The sequence below is a fragment of the Saccharomyces paradoxus genome, chromosome VIII (genome assembly GCF_002079055.1).
Source record: "Saccharomyces paradoxus chromosome VIII, complete sequence".
In the NCBI taxonomy this organism is placed as follows: domain Eukaryota; kingdom Fungi; phylum Ascomycota; class Saccharomycetes; order Saccharomycetales; family Saccharomycetaceae; genus Saccharomyces; species Saccharomyces paradoxus.
In genome coordinates, this window is record NC_047494.1 from 241,372 (window position 1) to 259,236 (window position 17,865).

Consider the following 17,865-nt stretch of genomic DNA (forward strand, 5'->3'; position numbering starts at 1 on the left):
CAAACGAGTGAAAAATAGCGATATCTACGATGACCGAATCCTGAACAATAAAAATTGACCAGCAGAGAAAGGAAGGTAAAAGACCTTGACTCTGCAGTTGTTTTACAGGACCTCCACTAGAAAGGATTATTGAGCATAGACTAACTGGCATATGGGATGGAAGCGCTTATAGTATTCATAGTGCTTTCCATATCCGGAGCGTTCACTTACAAATGGTCCTATGAAAGGCTCTGGTTTAAAGTAGGGTCATTGTTTGACATCATATCAACTTCCTCGAAGAAAAATGTTTTTCCTTTGACAAACCAATTGGAAGTTGGCTCAAATGAGAATGCGTCTGGTATGGGTAATTTCATTAATAAATTTTACACAGAATATTCTTTACCTTCACATAAGGTATTGCAATCACTGCGAGTCCTTTTTTCATTAGCAATGATGACGTATACGGTAACAATAGAGATTATTTTATGGCAGATTAAGGTAGCTGGAATGGACAAGGAAGTTACCTTCATAACGACCTGGGTCTGGCCTCTGACTGCTGTCATGCTATCTTTCATACTAATTTTATTTCAGCCATTTTTCATTATAATATCGTTATTGAATAAATTCTACAATGATAAGTTTGATATCGATAGGTTGATAATAGTGACATGCATAATCTTATCATTACTCATTGCGCTTTTAAGCTACATAAATATTGGACCGTTCCAGTACACGAAAAATATTCTAACTAGACTGTCCATCGGAGGCGTCACAGTCATGGCTTCTCTATCTGGATTGGCCACTGTTTCTAGTTTATACTACAACTTTTTAGTCATCTGGCACAAGTTTCGTAATACACCAATGTCGGATCCCGGTTTTAGAAACATAAACAACAGCAACAATAACAATAAATCTCTCTTATGGACAACCAATGCGAATATTGAGGAAAAAATCCAAGATTACGAACATAATATTGAACAAAATGTGCAGATGTTAACAAGTTTAGGAGAAGAGACAAATGGAGAAAACTCGACTTTTAAAGCAGAGTTGATGGAAAAGATCGCCTGGTATCAACTGGAGCTTGGAAAATTGGAAACATTATTACAGCAGTCCCCTCAGGTGCGCACTTTCAAGAAAGCTTTTGAGATCGGCTTTATCATATATTGTCTTCATAAACTAATAATAACTTTTTTGAAAAGAATCCCCTATATCATATATCACTCGCTCAAATATCCAAATGACTACGAGTATGAGAATTTCAGTGAAAATGCAGCATCAGATCCTTTGGCGATTACTATAGCAAATATCTTGGATTTTTCATTTTTCAGGTTCAATTATCAGCACGATCTAGATTCGTTAACCAAGCAAATATCTTTATTTTTGTCAATTTCGCTCTTTCTTTGCTGTCTTTCTGCTGTCAATACCACTATCTCATATGTTGTGACTCTTTTGCCCGTAAAATTCCAGATTCTTGCACTGTTTGCAATGCAAAATGATGATACTGCTAATGTACTCCCAGAGTACACGAATAGTTCTACTCAAAAGGGAAAAAAGAGGAACTATTCCCACGAACAGAAAGGAATATCCCTGATAAAAAATTTGGTAGTGTCAGAGTTGACCGGTGTCTACGTTTTAGCTACAACGCTAATGGTTAGGTCTCACCTTCCCTTTGAAGTATCACAAAGATTGAAGGAGCTATTGGGTGAAAAGTTCACCGTCCCGAACATTGTCATAGATTCTTGGTTTGATGAAGTCTACGCTTTTGCATGTGTGTTTACTTTCATTTGCGTAAGAATTGCAGAACGGAAGCTCTCTATCAAGAAAGTTAGTGTTGAATAATTGGAGTAGTTTGTTGATGTTCGATGTTATGAAGAAAGTTTCTATAAAATTAAATGTTTGTCGGGTAGTTTATGTAGGGATAGGAAAGGTAATGTAGGTTCATGAATAAGTACAAAATTTTTTCATGTATGCAAGGGCGTGAAAATTATAGATGATTATCACTAATAAGTAAAATAACACCAGGGCAGTAAGGGACCAAGAAGAAGCAGAGGGGCATGAACATCATCTTATGAATACAAAAATTCACGTAAAATTTGGTCGTCACTTAAATTTTCCTTAACAATTTTATAAACACCTATTAATAGATTTGGAAAACGTTTGGTGAAGTAATCATAAAATCCATCGGGTACCGGCCCCATAAGTTCTGCTATATCCTCGGGTAAGTCCATAAAATGATGATATTTGTTTCTGAGTGCTCTCAATAGATCCATTAATTTTGACGAATGATATTTTCTGTATCTTTCAAGGTTGTCCATAAAGGTTTTATCAAACTTAACAGTCCAATCTCCATTCGGTATTACGAATTCAGAACTGGCGTCAAATTTCAGTAACAAGTCACTGGGAGGGTCCTTGTTTTCAACTTCAAGCCTGTCACTAACTTTTAAAAGGAACTCCAATTTCTTTGACCTTGGCCAAAACAACGGATGCCTTAAAACTTTCATGGCAGTCGGTCTTTTTAATGGATCATGATCAATCATTTGTGTGATTAGATCCGTAGCTTCTGCAATCAAGGATCTATCGTGCAAACATTTCATTTCATCAAGACTAAATATTCCCCTTATAATGTTACTTTCACGCGAATATTTATCTCCAAATGGATGCTTCCCCTTGGACAGGATATAATAGAAAACACATCCCATAGAAAAAATATCAATAGATCTTGTTAGTCTCCTTTTGGTGAACGGGTCATAAAAGGAGTCAGATGAGATTACTGTATGCCTACTAGAAGAGTGTTCCGTTTCGATTTGACACTGCAAATTATTTGATTCGCCAAGTAGTTCAGGAGCTCTCCAGCCGCTCGTTCCAGAAGGATTATTCAAATTTGTTCTAAATGAAGACTGACCAGAATCTAGTTTTTTGCAGAGACCGAAATCTGATATTAGGATCCTGAGGTTTTCTACTCCTGTTTGTTGATCGGCAGTAAACCTATTGGCTGTCGAAACCAGAATATTCTGAGGCTTTAAATCTCGATGAATAATTTTCAAAGAATGTAGATGAGCGACCCCAGACGATATTTGTCTCAATAACGAGATTGGATTGTACTCTTTCTGTAGTTTCAAATTCTCATCTGATACATTCTTAGATTCAACCAAATCTTGGAGGTTTAAATTGCAGAGCTCTAAAGCAATATACAAAAACCTATCTGTCGTTTCTGAGCAGTAATATCGTATAACGTTTGGGTGATCATCGCTTTCGGTTAAAAGTTTTATTTCCATCAAAGCTATGTCACAAAAATCGATTAGCATTCTTTTTACTGCAACAGGTCTTCCTTGAAAGCTTCCTTGAAATACTACTGTTCCTGAAGAACCGTAACCTAAGATTTTTTCCGACACTACTAAATTTTTTAGAGACTGCTCAAAGTTAGGTATATTTGGAACGCGTGATTTTCTGCCCTTTTTGCCCCCTCTTGAACCTCTTTTCCTTTTCTTCTTTTCTATGGTCAAATCTAGCGATTTTTCATCATCTTCATCACCATCATTATTATCTTTCTCATATTTTAGACTTCCATCGTCTACTACGCTTTCAAAAACAACTTGCCTCCCTGATTTTGTATCGGATGGCTTGGCGACATTTTCTGATGAAGCAGAACTATTTAACGTCTTCGACTCAATTATGGGGGTTTCTTTTTCAGGCATAAATCCAATTTTGGATAATAATACGTATAATGGCGGCAAAATATTGAATCTCTGTAATATAGCACAAAAAATGAGAAATAACAACAGGAATACTCCCGTCTCTATAATTCGATACACTAAGCTTCCAACCTTCAGTAGCAGAGAATTTTGGGTTTTTTCACCTAATTCTCTCGATATTTGCTCGTGGATCTTTTTTCTATATGCCTCAAGGTCTTCTGGTGACATATATTCCTTTAGTGAATTCATCTCGGTGTTCTGCTGTAGGTCGGTTGTATCAACAGAAGAATCAATCATCAGAGGCGGATATTTGTGCGTAGTGTCTAAAGAATTAGTCTTTCCATAATTGTCATAAAGGTGGTCATATTCGTTGTTATATATCTGATGAACTCCCATAATTGCGTTCTTAAATAAAGTCTCATCTTCAAAAATTGAAGACACCCTCCAACGGTCACTGGAAGCATATCTCGATACAGGGGCTGATTCGACTAATGAGGGAAAATTCTGACCAGATAATGCAAACCAAGAAAGATTCGAAGTCTGATCCAAATAAACTTTGTTACTTGATACACTTTCATGGTCACCAGGATTAAAGGGATGCGGCACCAGTATATTTTCGTTAGTACGAAGGTCGTTGAACACATCAAAAAGGCCAACAATAATTCCGGGAAATGTCGGAGAAACCCACCTAGCAATCCTGAAATCCAAATCGCTTGCTAACAATGATTTATCACGGAAGGGCGCTATACACATACCGTCCTTTGAAAATGTATTTTGAAGCGCTAGGGGGACATCTAAAACATTTTGCTGCCATGTAGAGTAAGTAACATTGTAACTTGCCCCATCATAAGAGTGAATTCCCAGCTCAAAGATAGTTTTGCCAATTACGATCATATTTTCACACTCCTGAAGTTTTATCTTCTCCTCAGGTGAGCAATCCACACTCTGGCTCCCGAAATACCCGTTCCTTGAGCCAGGCCCAAATGCTGATATAATTTCGCCATTCAAAACGTTTATAGTATACATTATAGTTCTCATCGATCCAGTATAGACCTTTTCATCTTCGACGATTTTGCCAGAATCATTAACCACAATATTTGTTTTCAAGTGCAGTGGAGAAGTTGAAACAAGTTGACGTATAGATAGAGGGAGTTTTTGTAAGCCTTGATGGGCGTTAAAATAATAAACGTTCCCATCACCAAAAGGTTCGATAATCAACGTTTCATACGTTTCTAACCTGGAAGGTTCTTGTATCTCTATAAGGGGTTGAAATTTGTCTGGTTCGATGGACCATATGATATGACCGTTTCTTCTATCAACAGCATGAAGTCCACCCTCAACGTCGGCTGCGATTAATATATCAGATAAACTCAATTCGTTCAGGGAACGATTCTCCAAATAGGGCACGCTTATGGAATTGGCCGCTCTACGTGATTTTTTATTAGCGTGTCGATTATCAGCAGTATTCAATAAGTTAGGCGTAGGATATGAGCTGAGCTTCTTCTTAGGTAAATCTTCAGTAGTTCTTGGGGCAGGAATCTGTGAATTTATACTTTTATCAAAACCATAGTTTAATTTGAACTTTTCAGTAGATGCAACTTCATCGTCCACTATCTGTCGCCTTAATGTCTGGGATGACAATGGAATTGAGCATAAAATTATGGATGAAAACGCACAAACGAGCAGTGTCACTAATAACATATTTCTCATAGGTACACGCATGTTTTAGAGTGCTAACAATATAATTCCTCAGATATGCTGTTTTTGATGTGGATGAAGGCGTAGTATGGAGAAAAGTGATAATGGACGTGGAGAAGAGGAAAACGATGCTCTGTGAGTGAGAAAAAAAGTTTCTTAGCAGATTACAAAATGTTAACAGTGCCAGTTATGGTGTATATTTTTAATATTGTTTTAGGCTATTCACTGTTAGTATGCGTGAAGTTGGCTCATTGATTTCCCTATGATATGTTTCTCGTTTATATCTTGTTATTATGTGATTAATATTCTCTTTTTCAAATTTCACTGTTGGAATAATCGAAGGAATTGCCCGAAGGTGCTTACGCTCCACTCCGTCTTGATTTCCGGCAATGAATTAGCGAAAATCCATTGAATAACAGAGGGTAATAAAACCTCAAGACTACAAATAACAATTTCGTTCACGCTATGAAGCTTAACATATATCTGTACAATAGGCGCTTCGGCTTACTACTTCTTTATTATTTTATTTTTTTTCTTTTATATAATTTTCAGTGTATAGCACGGTTCTATTGTAACGTAGCGTTTCGTGCTCAGGGAAGGATGAAAACTGTCCCTGGGAACCCTCAATCCTTCATTGAATAACCGATCTCCTCAAAAACATCTTTGATTTTACACTGTTTTTCATCGGCTATTATTTGAGCCAGTCTTAAACCGGCATCTCTCAATTCATTATACTCCTTTAACTCTTTGATGTATGTCGAGGAAATATTTTTTGGTGTTTCATCGCTTTGATAAGTTCAGTTAGTAACATGAACTAAGTACTTCATGGCTGCACCGAGTTTTTCTGGGAGAAAAATAGCTACATACGTTTTTTTTTCTACAGTCAAATGCTCAAACGTTTTTACTAGATTGCCATTCATGTTTTGGTATTCCTTTATCTGTTTTTGTTTTTTATCCAGTTGTATTTCCAAATAGTTCATACTTGAAAGTCGTTCCCTGTTTATGGCAGCTATGAGAACATTACTCTTATATGTCAGAAATATTTGTTCTGCCTTGTCGTGGCATTTATAAAGTGAGAATAAAATAGCCGCCATTAGGTAGCATAATTCCGTTTAGTGTGATAATGCGAACGTTGCCATGTGGCTTAAAAAAAGTTCAGCCAACTACCACTGAATATATAATAGATACAATTACTAAATAAATACAAACGGAATATATAAGATGCTATTATGATAGATCATTTGCGTCCTTCTCAATATTGTCCAACATAGTCTTCATATGGTTCAATTGCAGTTCCGTTATCTTGATGCTTTCTGATAATTGCTGCAATTTGTGTCCGTTCGCGCTTCCTAGCGTAGTATGACCTCGAGGTGATATAGTACTTCCCCTGTTGCTGATCCAGTCCCAAATATCACTTTCTCTTCCAACAATAGGGCTTTTGTCTCTTGCGTAGTTTATATTTTCTTTTTTCTTCTCAGATGATATCGCATTCTCATAGGAGTTATACAGTGTTCCGAAGCTGGGCACGTAATTATATTCTTGACCATCAATGAGCAACCTTCCTGGCTTGATGATGCGAAGATTATTCTTTTCTTGGAATATGTGAAGCCGAGAAGACCAAAAGAGCACAAGAATTAACCCCAGGACAAAAATTAGTTTTTGAGGACTCAGTAAGGTGTTCATAAAAATATCCGTACTCAAATTATTCTGAACAAAGTCTAAAATATAAGTTAGAATGTCTTTATTATTATCGCTCTTATGGTTTTCGGAGCTTTTCTGCCCAACCTTACTATGGAAAGGTTTATGTTTATCGTGGCTCTTTGTTCTCTTCTTCACCGGCTTTTTGCTTTTTGCTGCGCTGATAATGTCTCTTAACTCGGATAGCATGCAATCGACAGAAACTTTCTGGCCCTCAACTGATCCTTTTTCAATTGCACCTTTCAGAAATGACTTACTTGTCCAGTTAACTTTTGTTATAACAGTCATATTCGTAGTGTCACGTTGTCCCCAGCACAGGAAGATTTTACTTTCTACTGCGAAGTTGCTACCAGAAGGAACGTCAGGAGTTTTAGTTGTTTGCGTCACCAAAATATAGCTGTTGATATCCATGTGTTCAATAGTTTCGGTTAGTAAACATTTTGTCTGTTTAGGTCCAATGGAATTGTTCAGTTTCTTCGTGTACTCATAGTGCCTTGAAGCACCTTCAACCAAAGAAGGTGAGAATTTCGGTATTGTTTCCAAGTTAACATTATTCTTATCTCTAGTGATAACCTTCTGCATATATTCTGTATTCGAGCCAAATAATAACTGGACAACGGTCCCTAACGGAGCTGGTATATTCTCATTTTCCCTTATAATAGAATCATCTTTATCCTTTTGAATATTAACCTCGGTAGGTGCGTGAGAGTTGGGCTCCATCTTCGGCAAAGATGATACTGTAACAGTACTTTCCTTTGAGGATTTTTTCCTTTTGGTAGCAGATCTTGTTAAAAAATTATTAAGCTCTTCCACCAATATCTTCATCGCATCCGCCACACCATCAAATGTACCCTTTTCAATAGGACTCTTGATTAAACTCTTACCTGTCCATTCAACAGAGACATACACTTTTAATTTCGTCTCATTGTTGTTTGCCCATGATAAAAGATAAACTGTTCTCACATAAAATGAGTTTCCTGAGGGAATATCTGGAGTTTTCGTTGTTTGCAAGACTTGAACGTACTCCTCTAAATTAAAATGTTGAATGGTCTCGGTTATCATACATTTGGTCTTACTGGGGCCAATGGCGCCTGGTGTTGACTTCACATAGAAGTAATCTCTCTTTTTATTTTCTGAAACCGTGGATGAATCGACGAGAACAGGAATTGGCGAAATATCGTAATTCTTCTGCGCCTTTAATATTGCAGTAATATAACTAACATCTTTTCCGAACAATATACTGACGACCCGCCCTAACGAAGTGGGTATTGTTGATTCGTTAACTAATTTTTCATTAGGTGCTGGCTTGTAAGCTGTTTCTGTAGGTAAGTGATTTATTGGACCTAGTAGAGGCATTCCTGTTCCAGGAGATGGGTTTGCAGCGCTATCTGATTGTAGAAGAGGGACGGGTAATTCTTCCGGCTTTCCTATGCTGACGCTTGATGTCACGTCCGTAGAATCGGTGATATTATTGCTATTATCGTAAAGGTCATCATCGTCGTCCCCATAATCATCATAATCGTCATCATAATCGTCATCATAATCGTCGTTTTCATCGTCACTAATAGAATTGGAGCTGTTAGTCATATTATTACTGTTGCTACGGAACCTCTTCCCCAAAATTATTTGATTCCATACTTCAGTAATCAGATCATATGTAGCATCTCTGGAAGTGAAAGAGGCAAACGTATATTTTGTATGCAAAGTATCAATAACAATTCCATTAGGGAATATCCCTGCTGTGGCCTTTTTCTCTATTTGAACAATTGTCTTGAATGGTATGAAAACAGTGCTTACCCAACCTAGAATATTCGAATAAAATCCAATATGTTGATCAGATATATACATTCTGCCTTGCAAAAGAATATCTCTTGACAAAGCACAGCTATGATCCAAAATTAACCTTTCATTGGGGCTCACACCAGAGTCCTTGAATATTGCATGAAATTCTGCATTCTTCTTTTCGCTTGCGTATTCAACTCCCTTTATCCTAATGTTAGACTGTCTATCATTTTCCTCGGATGGTTCAATGATATTTACAGGTGTAGATGAAAAGCTTTTACTAGAGCTTCTCCGCATTCCTGAAGAGGGACGACCGTTCGAAATACTAGGTCTTGGTATTATGGTCGATGCAATATCAGTGCTATTCTTTACTTTATTTAGCGAATATTTTAGCGCCGTTGACGGCAGTACTTTCATTCCCATACTAATGCTTCCTGGGGAAAATGATCTCCTGTTAAGAAATTTCTTAGAAATTTCCCTGGGTTCGCGTTCCTCATCCTCCAGGCCGTTGTTCGGTAACCCATTAGAAGAGTTGAAGGAGAACCTCTTTTTACAATCTTGTAAAAGATCGCTACTAGTGTTTTGCTTATCAATCATTGTGCTAATCATTGATTTGGCCCTTCTTCTAGGCTTGACTCCATCCGTTGTAGAGGAAGTAGCTACTGACAATTTAGAAGGATACTTTCCAGGAACACCTTTTTTGTCCAAATTGTTTTTAATGTCGTCATGCAAATTACTTTGCTGCGCCGGATCTTTGTTGTCAAGATGTTCCCCTTCTGTCAGCGAGTCTGCTGACAATGCTTCTAGCCCTTCAAGAGTACCTTGAGAATCATCGAAGTGTTCTAACTTCAAGTTTCCAAGTCCAGGAGTAGGTTTATCATGAGAGTGCCTAATGGGTTCGAAAACCACTTTCCTAGCCATATCATCCGTCATCTTTCTAACCTTGTCCGAAGATGTATCATCTCTTGCGATTGAATTAGAATTTGAGTGTGAGTTCGAATGAGCATTGCCTTTCAAATTTCCGAAAGCAAATTTAGACAACGATGATGGTTTATTTTCACTCCCTGATCCCGTTGCATTAAGCTGTTGATTGGATAGAGTTGACGATGCGGATGCTGCAAGAATAGTGTCTAAATTTTTCAAAAAGGGGCCATCACTTTCCTTCGTCGATGGAGTGTTTTTATCGTTAGTGCTACTTTCGGAAGGGGCTCCCGATGTATTTGATATTTTTTTTTTCCTGTCCTTTAGTTCATTCTTAGAAATCGCGCCATCGTCAGCCTCTTGTACGTTTATTTTGGGAATGTGGCTCACGGCATTATGAGCAAACGAAAGAAATGTTTCAAAGGCAGTATGTGCATCATGACTATCTGGAGTTTTTTCCTCAGCTTGATCGCTGTTTCCCTTTCGTTTTCCATTTTGCAGCTTTTCCTTCTCTAACGCCTGAACGGACAAGCTTGGCACAGAATTCGAATTTGAGTTACCATTCTGGAAGTGGCCCTTCAATGAACCTAGCGTCACACTCGTGTTTGTTTTTTCAAGTTTGTTTGTCTCCATAGGATCTATAACGATTGGGATATTAAATACGCCTTGACTAGGTGCTAAAGAAGATGCTGCCTTCTGAGACCCTTTTGCAGGTGACTCTGTATAAATTTCAGGCTTGAGTAAAGACGTAATATCCGGATTTCCCCTTACGCTTTTAGATCGCCCAGCATTGGCTGTCGTGTTAGCACTCTCTCTTGTGGCATTGTTTGAAAAACTGCTACCCTTCTTGTGCTGCTTGCTTTTGACTCCAATTGTCCTAAGAAAGGCAGTGCCCCAATGATGTTTCTTTTTTGAATCTCTGGACATTACTATTTTTTTTCAACACTATTGATAGAGTGCAAGAACCGCATATAGTAGCATTAATTTAATATTAACAGCAATAGCAGCAAATTTCAATAGATACCGTCAGGAAGAAGAAACAGATAGATTTTTCGTATTCAAAGGAAAAGCAATAACTTCCAACCACTTCTCTCCCCCACAAGGACAGGATCTCAACGAAGGACCTCTATGCCCAATTCAACTCCTGCAAGGGTTATACTTAGAAATGCTTCTGCCAAGGTACAGGACCCCTAAGAGCTAGAAGGAACTACGCCGGTCCGTCCGGGCGTCATACTCCGTGGAAATTTACTTCTAAAAGGAGAAAGAGCGATCTTGCCGCAGGAAGCCAGCCGATGCTGGGTGGAAATTTGCTTAGAACAGAGGACAATACAACACAGCAACCCCATCATAATCACAATATCGATTGGCGAATACTTTTATTTCGGGATGCATGCATGAGCAATATGAAGGCAAAGAGGAACCTTTACTAGCACATTTTTAAAGATACGGGTATACTAACAGGTCGTGTTTCACGAATATTTGTGCAATTTTTTCAGCGATGAGCTAGGGCGGATGGTTATAGACTGTGCCTTTTGTAATCTGTGAAAGAAAAAACTAGTTATAAGCTTTCACTAGAAATCGATTAATACAGATATACACTTGGTAAGGTAGCGAAATAGAGGGCCAGTAATGGAAGATATTGAGAAGATAAAACCTTACGTTAGAAGTTTCTCTAATGCGTTGGACGAACTGAAGCCGGAAATAGAAAAATTAACATCGAAGTCACTGGATGAACAGCTACTGCTATTATCTGACGAGAGGGCCAAACTAGAGCTAATTAACCGTTACGCATATGTATTGAGTTCTTTGATGTTTGCTAACATGAAGGTCTTGGGTGTCAAAGATATGTCTCCAATACTCGGAGAACTCAAAAGAGTAAAATCGTACATGGATAAAGCTAAACAATACGATAATAAAATAATCAAATCGAATGAAAAATCACAAGCAGAACAAGAAAGAGCTAAGAATATTATTTCCAATGTTTTGGATGGTAATAAAAACCAGTTTGAGCCCTCTATAAGTAAGAGCAACTTCCAAGGAAAGCATACGAAGTTCGAAAACGATGAACCGGCAGGGAGTACGACAACAAAGATTATTAACAACACCGAACAGGTAAGGAAGCCTAGCAGTAGTAAGAAAAGTAAAAAGCTGGACAGAGTAGGTAAAAAGAAAGGGGGGAAGAAGTAGAAATTGGCGTATGCCAGTACATAGCGAATAAATAGTGAAAGGCGATGCGGGAGCACAAACACAAAAATGCCTAAAGGGGGTTTATATACATATAGTAACAGTAAAAGCTCGTTGAAATAGTGCGTGTATATGCTATTCTTCTAGTTGGCAGTAAACACTTTTGTATACGTTGACGTTATATAAGATTGTAGAGATTTGGAAAGAAAAGAGAGGCTTTCATAGAACCCTCCAAGCTTAACTACCAAGAAGCATCATACTTGGAAGTTGAAATGCACGATGATGACAAGTTGATAAAAAAAAGCTAAAATGCATTCCAGTAAGGAAAAAATAATGAGCCACATAAACAAGGGGATTAGGTGCGCTTAATCTTGCTGCTGTAGAATTAACCAATTATTCTTGTATTGTTCTAATGATCCGACCATTTCATCCTGGATACTAGACTTTCTGCCAGCTCCTAATTTTTTACCGTGAGTGGGCCCGGCGAAAGTTTGAGCATAAATTTCATAAGGACCGAAGATTTGCCTTTCATCAGGAGATGTCGACGAGGATTCGTTGTCCTCACCTTCCATTTTGCCATGTGCCATCTTGTCACTTTCTCCTTCGTATTCTTCGTCTTCGAAAATTATGGCGTCGTTGTTGGAATCTGCAAATACGTCTTCATTTTGCAACGCAATCGTAGTGCTTGAATGATTACGAGGTAATAAAGGTTTAGGAAACCCAACAAAGGAGCTCTTAGCCCCTGGCGAAGCGGGCGACTTCTCAAGTGCTTTATTCATATGCAGTGGATTAGATTCATTGACACTGGAACGCCTTGAATTGTAAGATCCACCAAAATTAACAGAATTATGCGAAACTGACAACGTGGCCTCGTTACTTGTCTTCATATTCACAGGAGGTATTTGAGTTCCCAAATTGAAACTCTTCCTATGATGAGGTGGAACGTAAACCCCATTTTTGAATTTTTGTTCCATACTGAGTCTGCGCTCCTGCTCTTCTTCTTTAGAATCAGATGAGCGTGAAAACCGATTGTCAATATTACCTGTTAAAATTGGGTCAATTGGTCCGGAAGATAAGTTTAAATGTGCTTCAGATGATGCTGGTGATTTTAGTAAATCCGGTAGTTCATTAGATTCATTATTGTTATTGTTGATATGCAATGACGTTGCTAAAGGAGGTGGAATATATTGTCTATGATATTGATTAGTATTACTAGTAGTGCCGATATCATGGTTGTTGTTACTGCCGCTACTGCTGTGATTGTTGTTTGCATGAGAATATACTTCATTGTGACTGCTTGCCGTTGCATGTGGTAACTGATCATTTATGGATAAGTTGTTTATACCATTGACAAAATCATGATCGCCTTCTTCGAGAGTGAATAAAACGTCGTCTGAATCGTGATCGCCCTCGGAATCCATAATATCCTGGTTGTAGTGTTCCTGGTATGAAGGCTTGCTACCTAAAACGGTAGAAATATCGGGAGCAGTAGATTGTGGAACTCTCAAAAACTGATTCGTTGGACTTACGTGATGGTTCCTAGCATTCGGTGGAATATAAGCGCCTGGTGAGTGTTGGACTGTGGTAGTGGAACCACGTCTTGCATAACCATTTACAGAACTATTATTGTTATGGTTATAGCTCATGCTGTACCTTGAAAGTGGTGATTTACCGCTATAACTGGAGGAACTAGGCCTTCTGTATTTGTTGAAGTTTTTGTTCCAGCCCTTTATATAGCTATTACCATTGTTAAAATTATTATAATTATTTCCGTGATTGTTGTTGTTATTGTTATAGTTACGGTTCTGCCTGTACTGTTTATTATTGTTGTTTGAAAACCCTTCCATATACCTGTGCTGGACACTTGGAGGAGTAAAAAAATCTCTAGTGTTGAATTCATCCTTTGCTTTATAGTCATGGAAAAAATTATTCATGTGTGTATTGGGTGTTGGTATGCCAAGAGGTTTCCTTGATTTTTTCAAAATTTTACTTTTCTTTCTATCCTCAATATTGACTGGTTTAGGATGTTGATTATCAGTTTTCCCGTACTTATTGCGCTTCTTAAATTTGAACTTAGGAGCAGATTTAGCCCTTTCGTGAGGAGATAATGTCGTATTATTATAACCCTGACTGAAAAATTTCTGCTGTTGTGTAGACGGTTTCTTAAAGAAGCCGTTTCCAACATTTTGATTTTGGGAGACATCTGAACGTTTTCTTTCATTCACATTATTGAAATTGAAATCTTTTTTAAACTCTGTCATATGTTGTTTGCTACTGGATGAAATGGGGGTAGGTAATGACACGGGCGCAGAAGATGGAGGAACGGGTTGAGGAGGCAAACCGTCAACCATAGTTTCTTCATATCCTTCATCCAAGTTATTGTAGTATTCATCATCTAAAGTATATTCAGATAAGTTTTGTAGTTCAGTTCTCATCATGTTTAAATCCCTATTAGCGGGGTCAATGGTTAAACTATATCTTAAAACTTGGAAGAAATCGTAAGCCATGGTGGAAAATACATCAAATAACGCCTCTCTATTAGCGGCGAAATAACAGAATGATTTGTCGGATTGATTAGCAATACTGAAAGGATTCTTATGGAATACAATATTAAGGAAAACAATACCCATAGCCCATAAATCTACTTTGGCACAATCATAAGGTTCCTTTCTTTCATTGATATCCAAGTTACTATCAAACAACTCCGGGGACATATATCTTTCACTGCCGACATTTCTGTCCATAGACGTCTTATCCGTAGTAGCCAATCCCCAGTCCGTAAGTTTGATTGTCCAATCAATTCCAGAAATTAAAATGTTCTCAGGTTTTATGTCACGATGGTAAATACCCTTGTTATGAACGTATTCAATTGCATCCATGATTTGTGTAATAATATGAGTGATCGATTTAGTTTTCTTGGGTACAGCATCGGCTTTGATCGCCTCATATAAATCACCGCCAGAACAGTATTCCATGATGATGTAAGAATCAAAAAAATCTAACAGAGCTGCAATATTTTCGTGTCTGCCAATTTTCGTTTGAATGTCAACTTCATACATGGCCTCAAGACAAATGTTATTAGATAGTCTTGATTTAACTTTCGAAGAGATTAAAGACTTTTTGTGTTTGTACAGATTGTGTTTCTTCTCTCTACTTGATCCGTTATTACTAGTGGCATTACCATCTTCATTTTCATGACAGTCAGTATCAACTTTCGTCTCTTCATCATCATCACAATCGCCATCACTACAATCATTATTGTCGTCCTCAGGGTTATCAAATTGGCCGTCATCTTCTAATTTGAAAATATATTTGACTGCAACCAATCTTTTTTCTCTAACATCTTTAGCCAATGATACATAGCCATATGAACCTTCACTGATATCCTCTATTTTTTGATATCGATTGTTCAAAATACCTCCTTCTTTGTAAATCTCGTAGTCTAAAGTCATCGAGTTTCAAAAAAAATCTAAAAGAAAAAAATATTGCACTATCTTTACGTGTTTCTTTTTTGTATTTGAAATTTGTAAGTTTTTGGAAGTTTTTAAAGTTTTTTTTTCCTTTTTTTATTTTAGGATAAAGTAAAGTAAAAGAATAGTAGGGTTAATGAAGAAAAAACAAAGATAATATGCAGTCTATAAGGCCTATAAGTTTTGATGGCGGGTATGGGCAGTTTTTTTTTTCTTCAGAAAAAAAAAGTATACGGAGAAAAGATGTCTTCAATTGTAATCTGTTCTTTTTATTTTTTGGCCTGCAAATACCAGTAAATTTTTATTTTTGCGACACTAGATTGAAAAAGTGGGATCAGAAAATGAACCTTGTGTAAGTATAGAGAAGTCTTTTTCTGTCTGATACTGTTGTATTCGTGGTGTCCCTTTCTAGAAAATTATACCTTTGGGCCTATATGCTATTTTTCTATTTCCTTCTTTGCAGTTCTTTTTTGAGCAGAGAACAATATCCGGGTCACGTGAAAGTTAGATAAGCATGCAAAGATAGCCAAAGAGTTTTCGAAGTTGAATAAAACAAGGGGATCTGGTCACTTGAATTACCCTTTACAGATTAGGAGTGTGAGAATATTCTGCGGACGCCAGTAAACACTGATTGCGGTTGTATTTTTATAGTAGAGGACACTTGAGACTGTGTAAAATGCGCTCACCAAAAAAGGGTCTGTTTGCGATCAACAAACAAATAATAAGATAACTCAGGGGAAAGAAAGTTGAACACTGTTGCGGAAAGCGTGGACTGCTTGTGTAAAAATGCTAGTAATGAGGGAAGTGTGGACTTGATATGGCCTGCTGTGGAATCTTGAGAGTTCTTTCACGTGCTGTGTTCGGCCCGTCTATATAGGGACGGATTGCTAAAGAGATAAATAAATAAATCTGCCTCGGAAGGGGTTGAGAACGCCGGGCTGTAGCGGTGAGGGTAACGTAGCGAATTTGGGACGTGAAAGCTGAAATGGATGGTGTAAGACCGCTTGTATGCTGTTTCATATAGAACCAAAACGAAGTTGTTGTGCACAATGGTAGGTTCATTCAATGTCCCCATGCCAGTAAAACGAATGTTTGACACGTTTCCGTTACAAACGTATGCTGCGCAGACTGACAAAGACGAGGCCGTTGCATTAGAAATACACCGCAGGTCCTATGCATTTACAGAATGTAGCGATGATTGCTCGAAGCTGACTGCAGAGGGGACGTACAAGCTAGGAGTCTACAACGTTTTTTTTGAGGCAACTACTGGGGCAGTGTTGGCCACAGATCCATGGTGTCTGTTTGTTCAGCTTGCGCTGTGTCAAAAGAATGGTTTACGCTTACCCACGCAATCGCGGGAACCAACCTCATCGCATTCCTGTAACCATGAATTGATGGTTCTGTCCCGTCTTTCTAACCCTGACGAGACCCTACCTATTCTGGTTGAGGGCTACAAGAAGAGAATCATAAGATCCACCGAGGCAATCAGTGAAATTATGAGATCCCGGATACTTGATGACGCTGAGCAATTGATGTACCATACGTTGCTGGATACGGTGCTGTACGATTGTTGGATTACGCAAATATTATTCTGTGCCTCTGATGCACAATTTATGGAATTGTATTCTTCCCAGAGATTAAATGATTCGACATCCACTCCACTCGACGTAGAAAACTCTTTACTAAGGAAGTTGTCCGCAAAGAGTTTAAAAATGTCCCTATTAAAGCGGAACAAGTTCCATTTGCGCCATCGAGAAATTACCAAGGGTATGTATGGAGTTTATCACAATCATCATAGCTTCATTAACCAAGAGCAAGTCTTAAACGTTTTGTTCGAGAATAGCAGACAAGTTCTGTTAGATTTCAAAGATAGTTTGAAAAGCGACGGGCAACCCACTTCCCTACATCTGAAAATCGCAAGTTACATTCTTTGTATAACAAACGTTAAAGAACCTATAAAGCTAAAGACATTTATTGAAAGCGAGTGTAAAGAATTAATCTACTTTGCACAAGATACCCTAAAAAAATTCGTTCATTAATCACTTGCAAGCCGCTGTACGTATACGATATAGAATCAAGCTCTTTTGTATATAAATATATGAACTCTAGTGCTGCAGCGTCTTGAAACGCAGAATTTCTTTTCGGGGAAGCTCGTTTCAAAATGAAACAAAGACCGTTGTCCGTTTTTGTCTCACTGGAAAAAGTGAAACAGATAAAAATTGTTTTAAAAGAAAACAATTTTGCAACATTTTAAGATATATCAAAAACTAATTCAAAACGGCCTAAAAAAGATTGAACAACTCTTTGCGGTCAGGTCTCGACACCATAATCGAAGTACTCGTACGCTAGTTTTCTCGCACATAGTACCACCACGTTCCTTTTACAATAAGACTACTTCCTTTTTGGTTGGCTTTTTTTTAGACGTTCGTGCCATTCATAAA

The 17,865-nt window shown here is 37.9% G+C and overlaps 7 protein-coding genes across 7 annotated transcripts; 3 read left to right on the plus strand and 4 right to left on the minus strand.

The window, feature by feature from the left end:
• Window positions 1-156: 156 nt before the first annotated feature.
• On the plus strand, window positions 157-1,818 carry SPAR_H01200 (uncharacterized protein; the record flags this gene model as incomplete). Its single annotated transcript, XM_033910857.1, has 1 exon — window positions 157-1,818. The coding sequence occupies one exon, from the start codon at window positions 157-159 to the stop codon at window positions 1,816-1,818; it is 1,662 nt and encodes a 553-aa protein (XP_033766748.1).
• Window positions 1,819-2,045: 227 nt separating this feature from the next.
• Window positions 2,046-5,393, minus strand: IRE1 (bifunctional endoribonuclease/protein kinase IRE1; the record flags this gene model as incomplete). Its single annotated transcript, XM_033910858.1, has 1 exon — window positions 2,046-5,393. The coding sequence occupies one exon, from the start codon at window positions 5,391-5,393 to the stop codon at window positions 2,046-2,048; it is 3,348 nt and encodes a 1,115-aa protein (XP_033766749.1).
• Window positions 5,394-5,992: 599 nt separating this feature from the next.
• SAE3 (Sae3p) lies at window positions 5,993-6,463 on the minus strand (the record flags this gene model as incomplete). Its single annotated transcript, XM_033910859.1, has 2 exons — window positions 5,993-6,155; window positions 6,237-6,463. 2 exons carry the CDS (start codon window positions 6,461-6,463, stop codon window positions 5,993-5,995), a joined length of 390 nt encoding a protein of 129 aa, XP_033766750.1.
• Window positions 6,464-6,596: 133 nt separating this feature from the next.
• Window positions 6,597-10,697, minus strand: LAM4 (Lam4p; the record flags this gene model as incomplete). Its single annotated transcript, XM_033910860.1, has 1 exon — window positions 6,597-10,697. One exon carries the CDS (start codon window positions 10,695-10,697, stop codon window positions 6,597-6,599), a length of 4,101 nt encoding a protein of 1,366 aa, XP_033766751.1.
• A 702-nt stretch (window positions 10,698-11,399) lies between these two features.
• On the plus strand, window positions 11,400-11,957 carry LRP1 (Lrp1p; the record flags this gene model as incomplete). The annotated part of the gene is made up of 1 exon (XM_033910861.1): window positions 11,400-11,957. One exon carries the CDS (start codon window positions 11,400-11,402, stop codon window positions 11,955-11,957), a length of 558 nt encoding a protein of 185 aa, XP_033766752.1.
• A 362-nt stretch (window positions 11,958-12,319) lies between these two features.
• Window positions 12,320-15,406, minus strand: KSP1 (putative serine/threonine protein kinase KSP1; the record flags this gene model as incomplete). Its single annotated transcript, XM_033910862.1, has 1 exon — window positions 12,320-15,406. One exon carries the CDS (start codon window positions 15,404-15,406, stop codon window positions 12,320-12,322), a length of 3,087 nt encoding a protein of 1,028 aa, XP_033766753.1.
• Window positions 15,407-16,473: 1,067 nt separating this feature from the next.
• SAM35 (SAM complex subunit SAM35) lies at window positions 16,474-17,463 on the plus strand (the record flags this gene model as incomplete). The annotated part of the gene is made up of 1 exon (XM_033910863.1): window positions 16,474-17,463. The coding sequence occupies one exon, from the start codon at window positions 16,474-16,476 to the stop codon at window positions 17,461-17,463; it is 990 nt and encodes a 329-aa protein (XP_033766754.1).
• Between the last annotated feature and the right edge of the window lie 402 nt (window positions 17,464-17,865).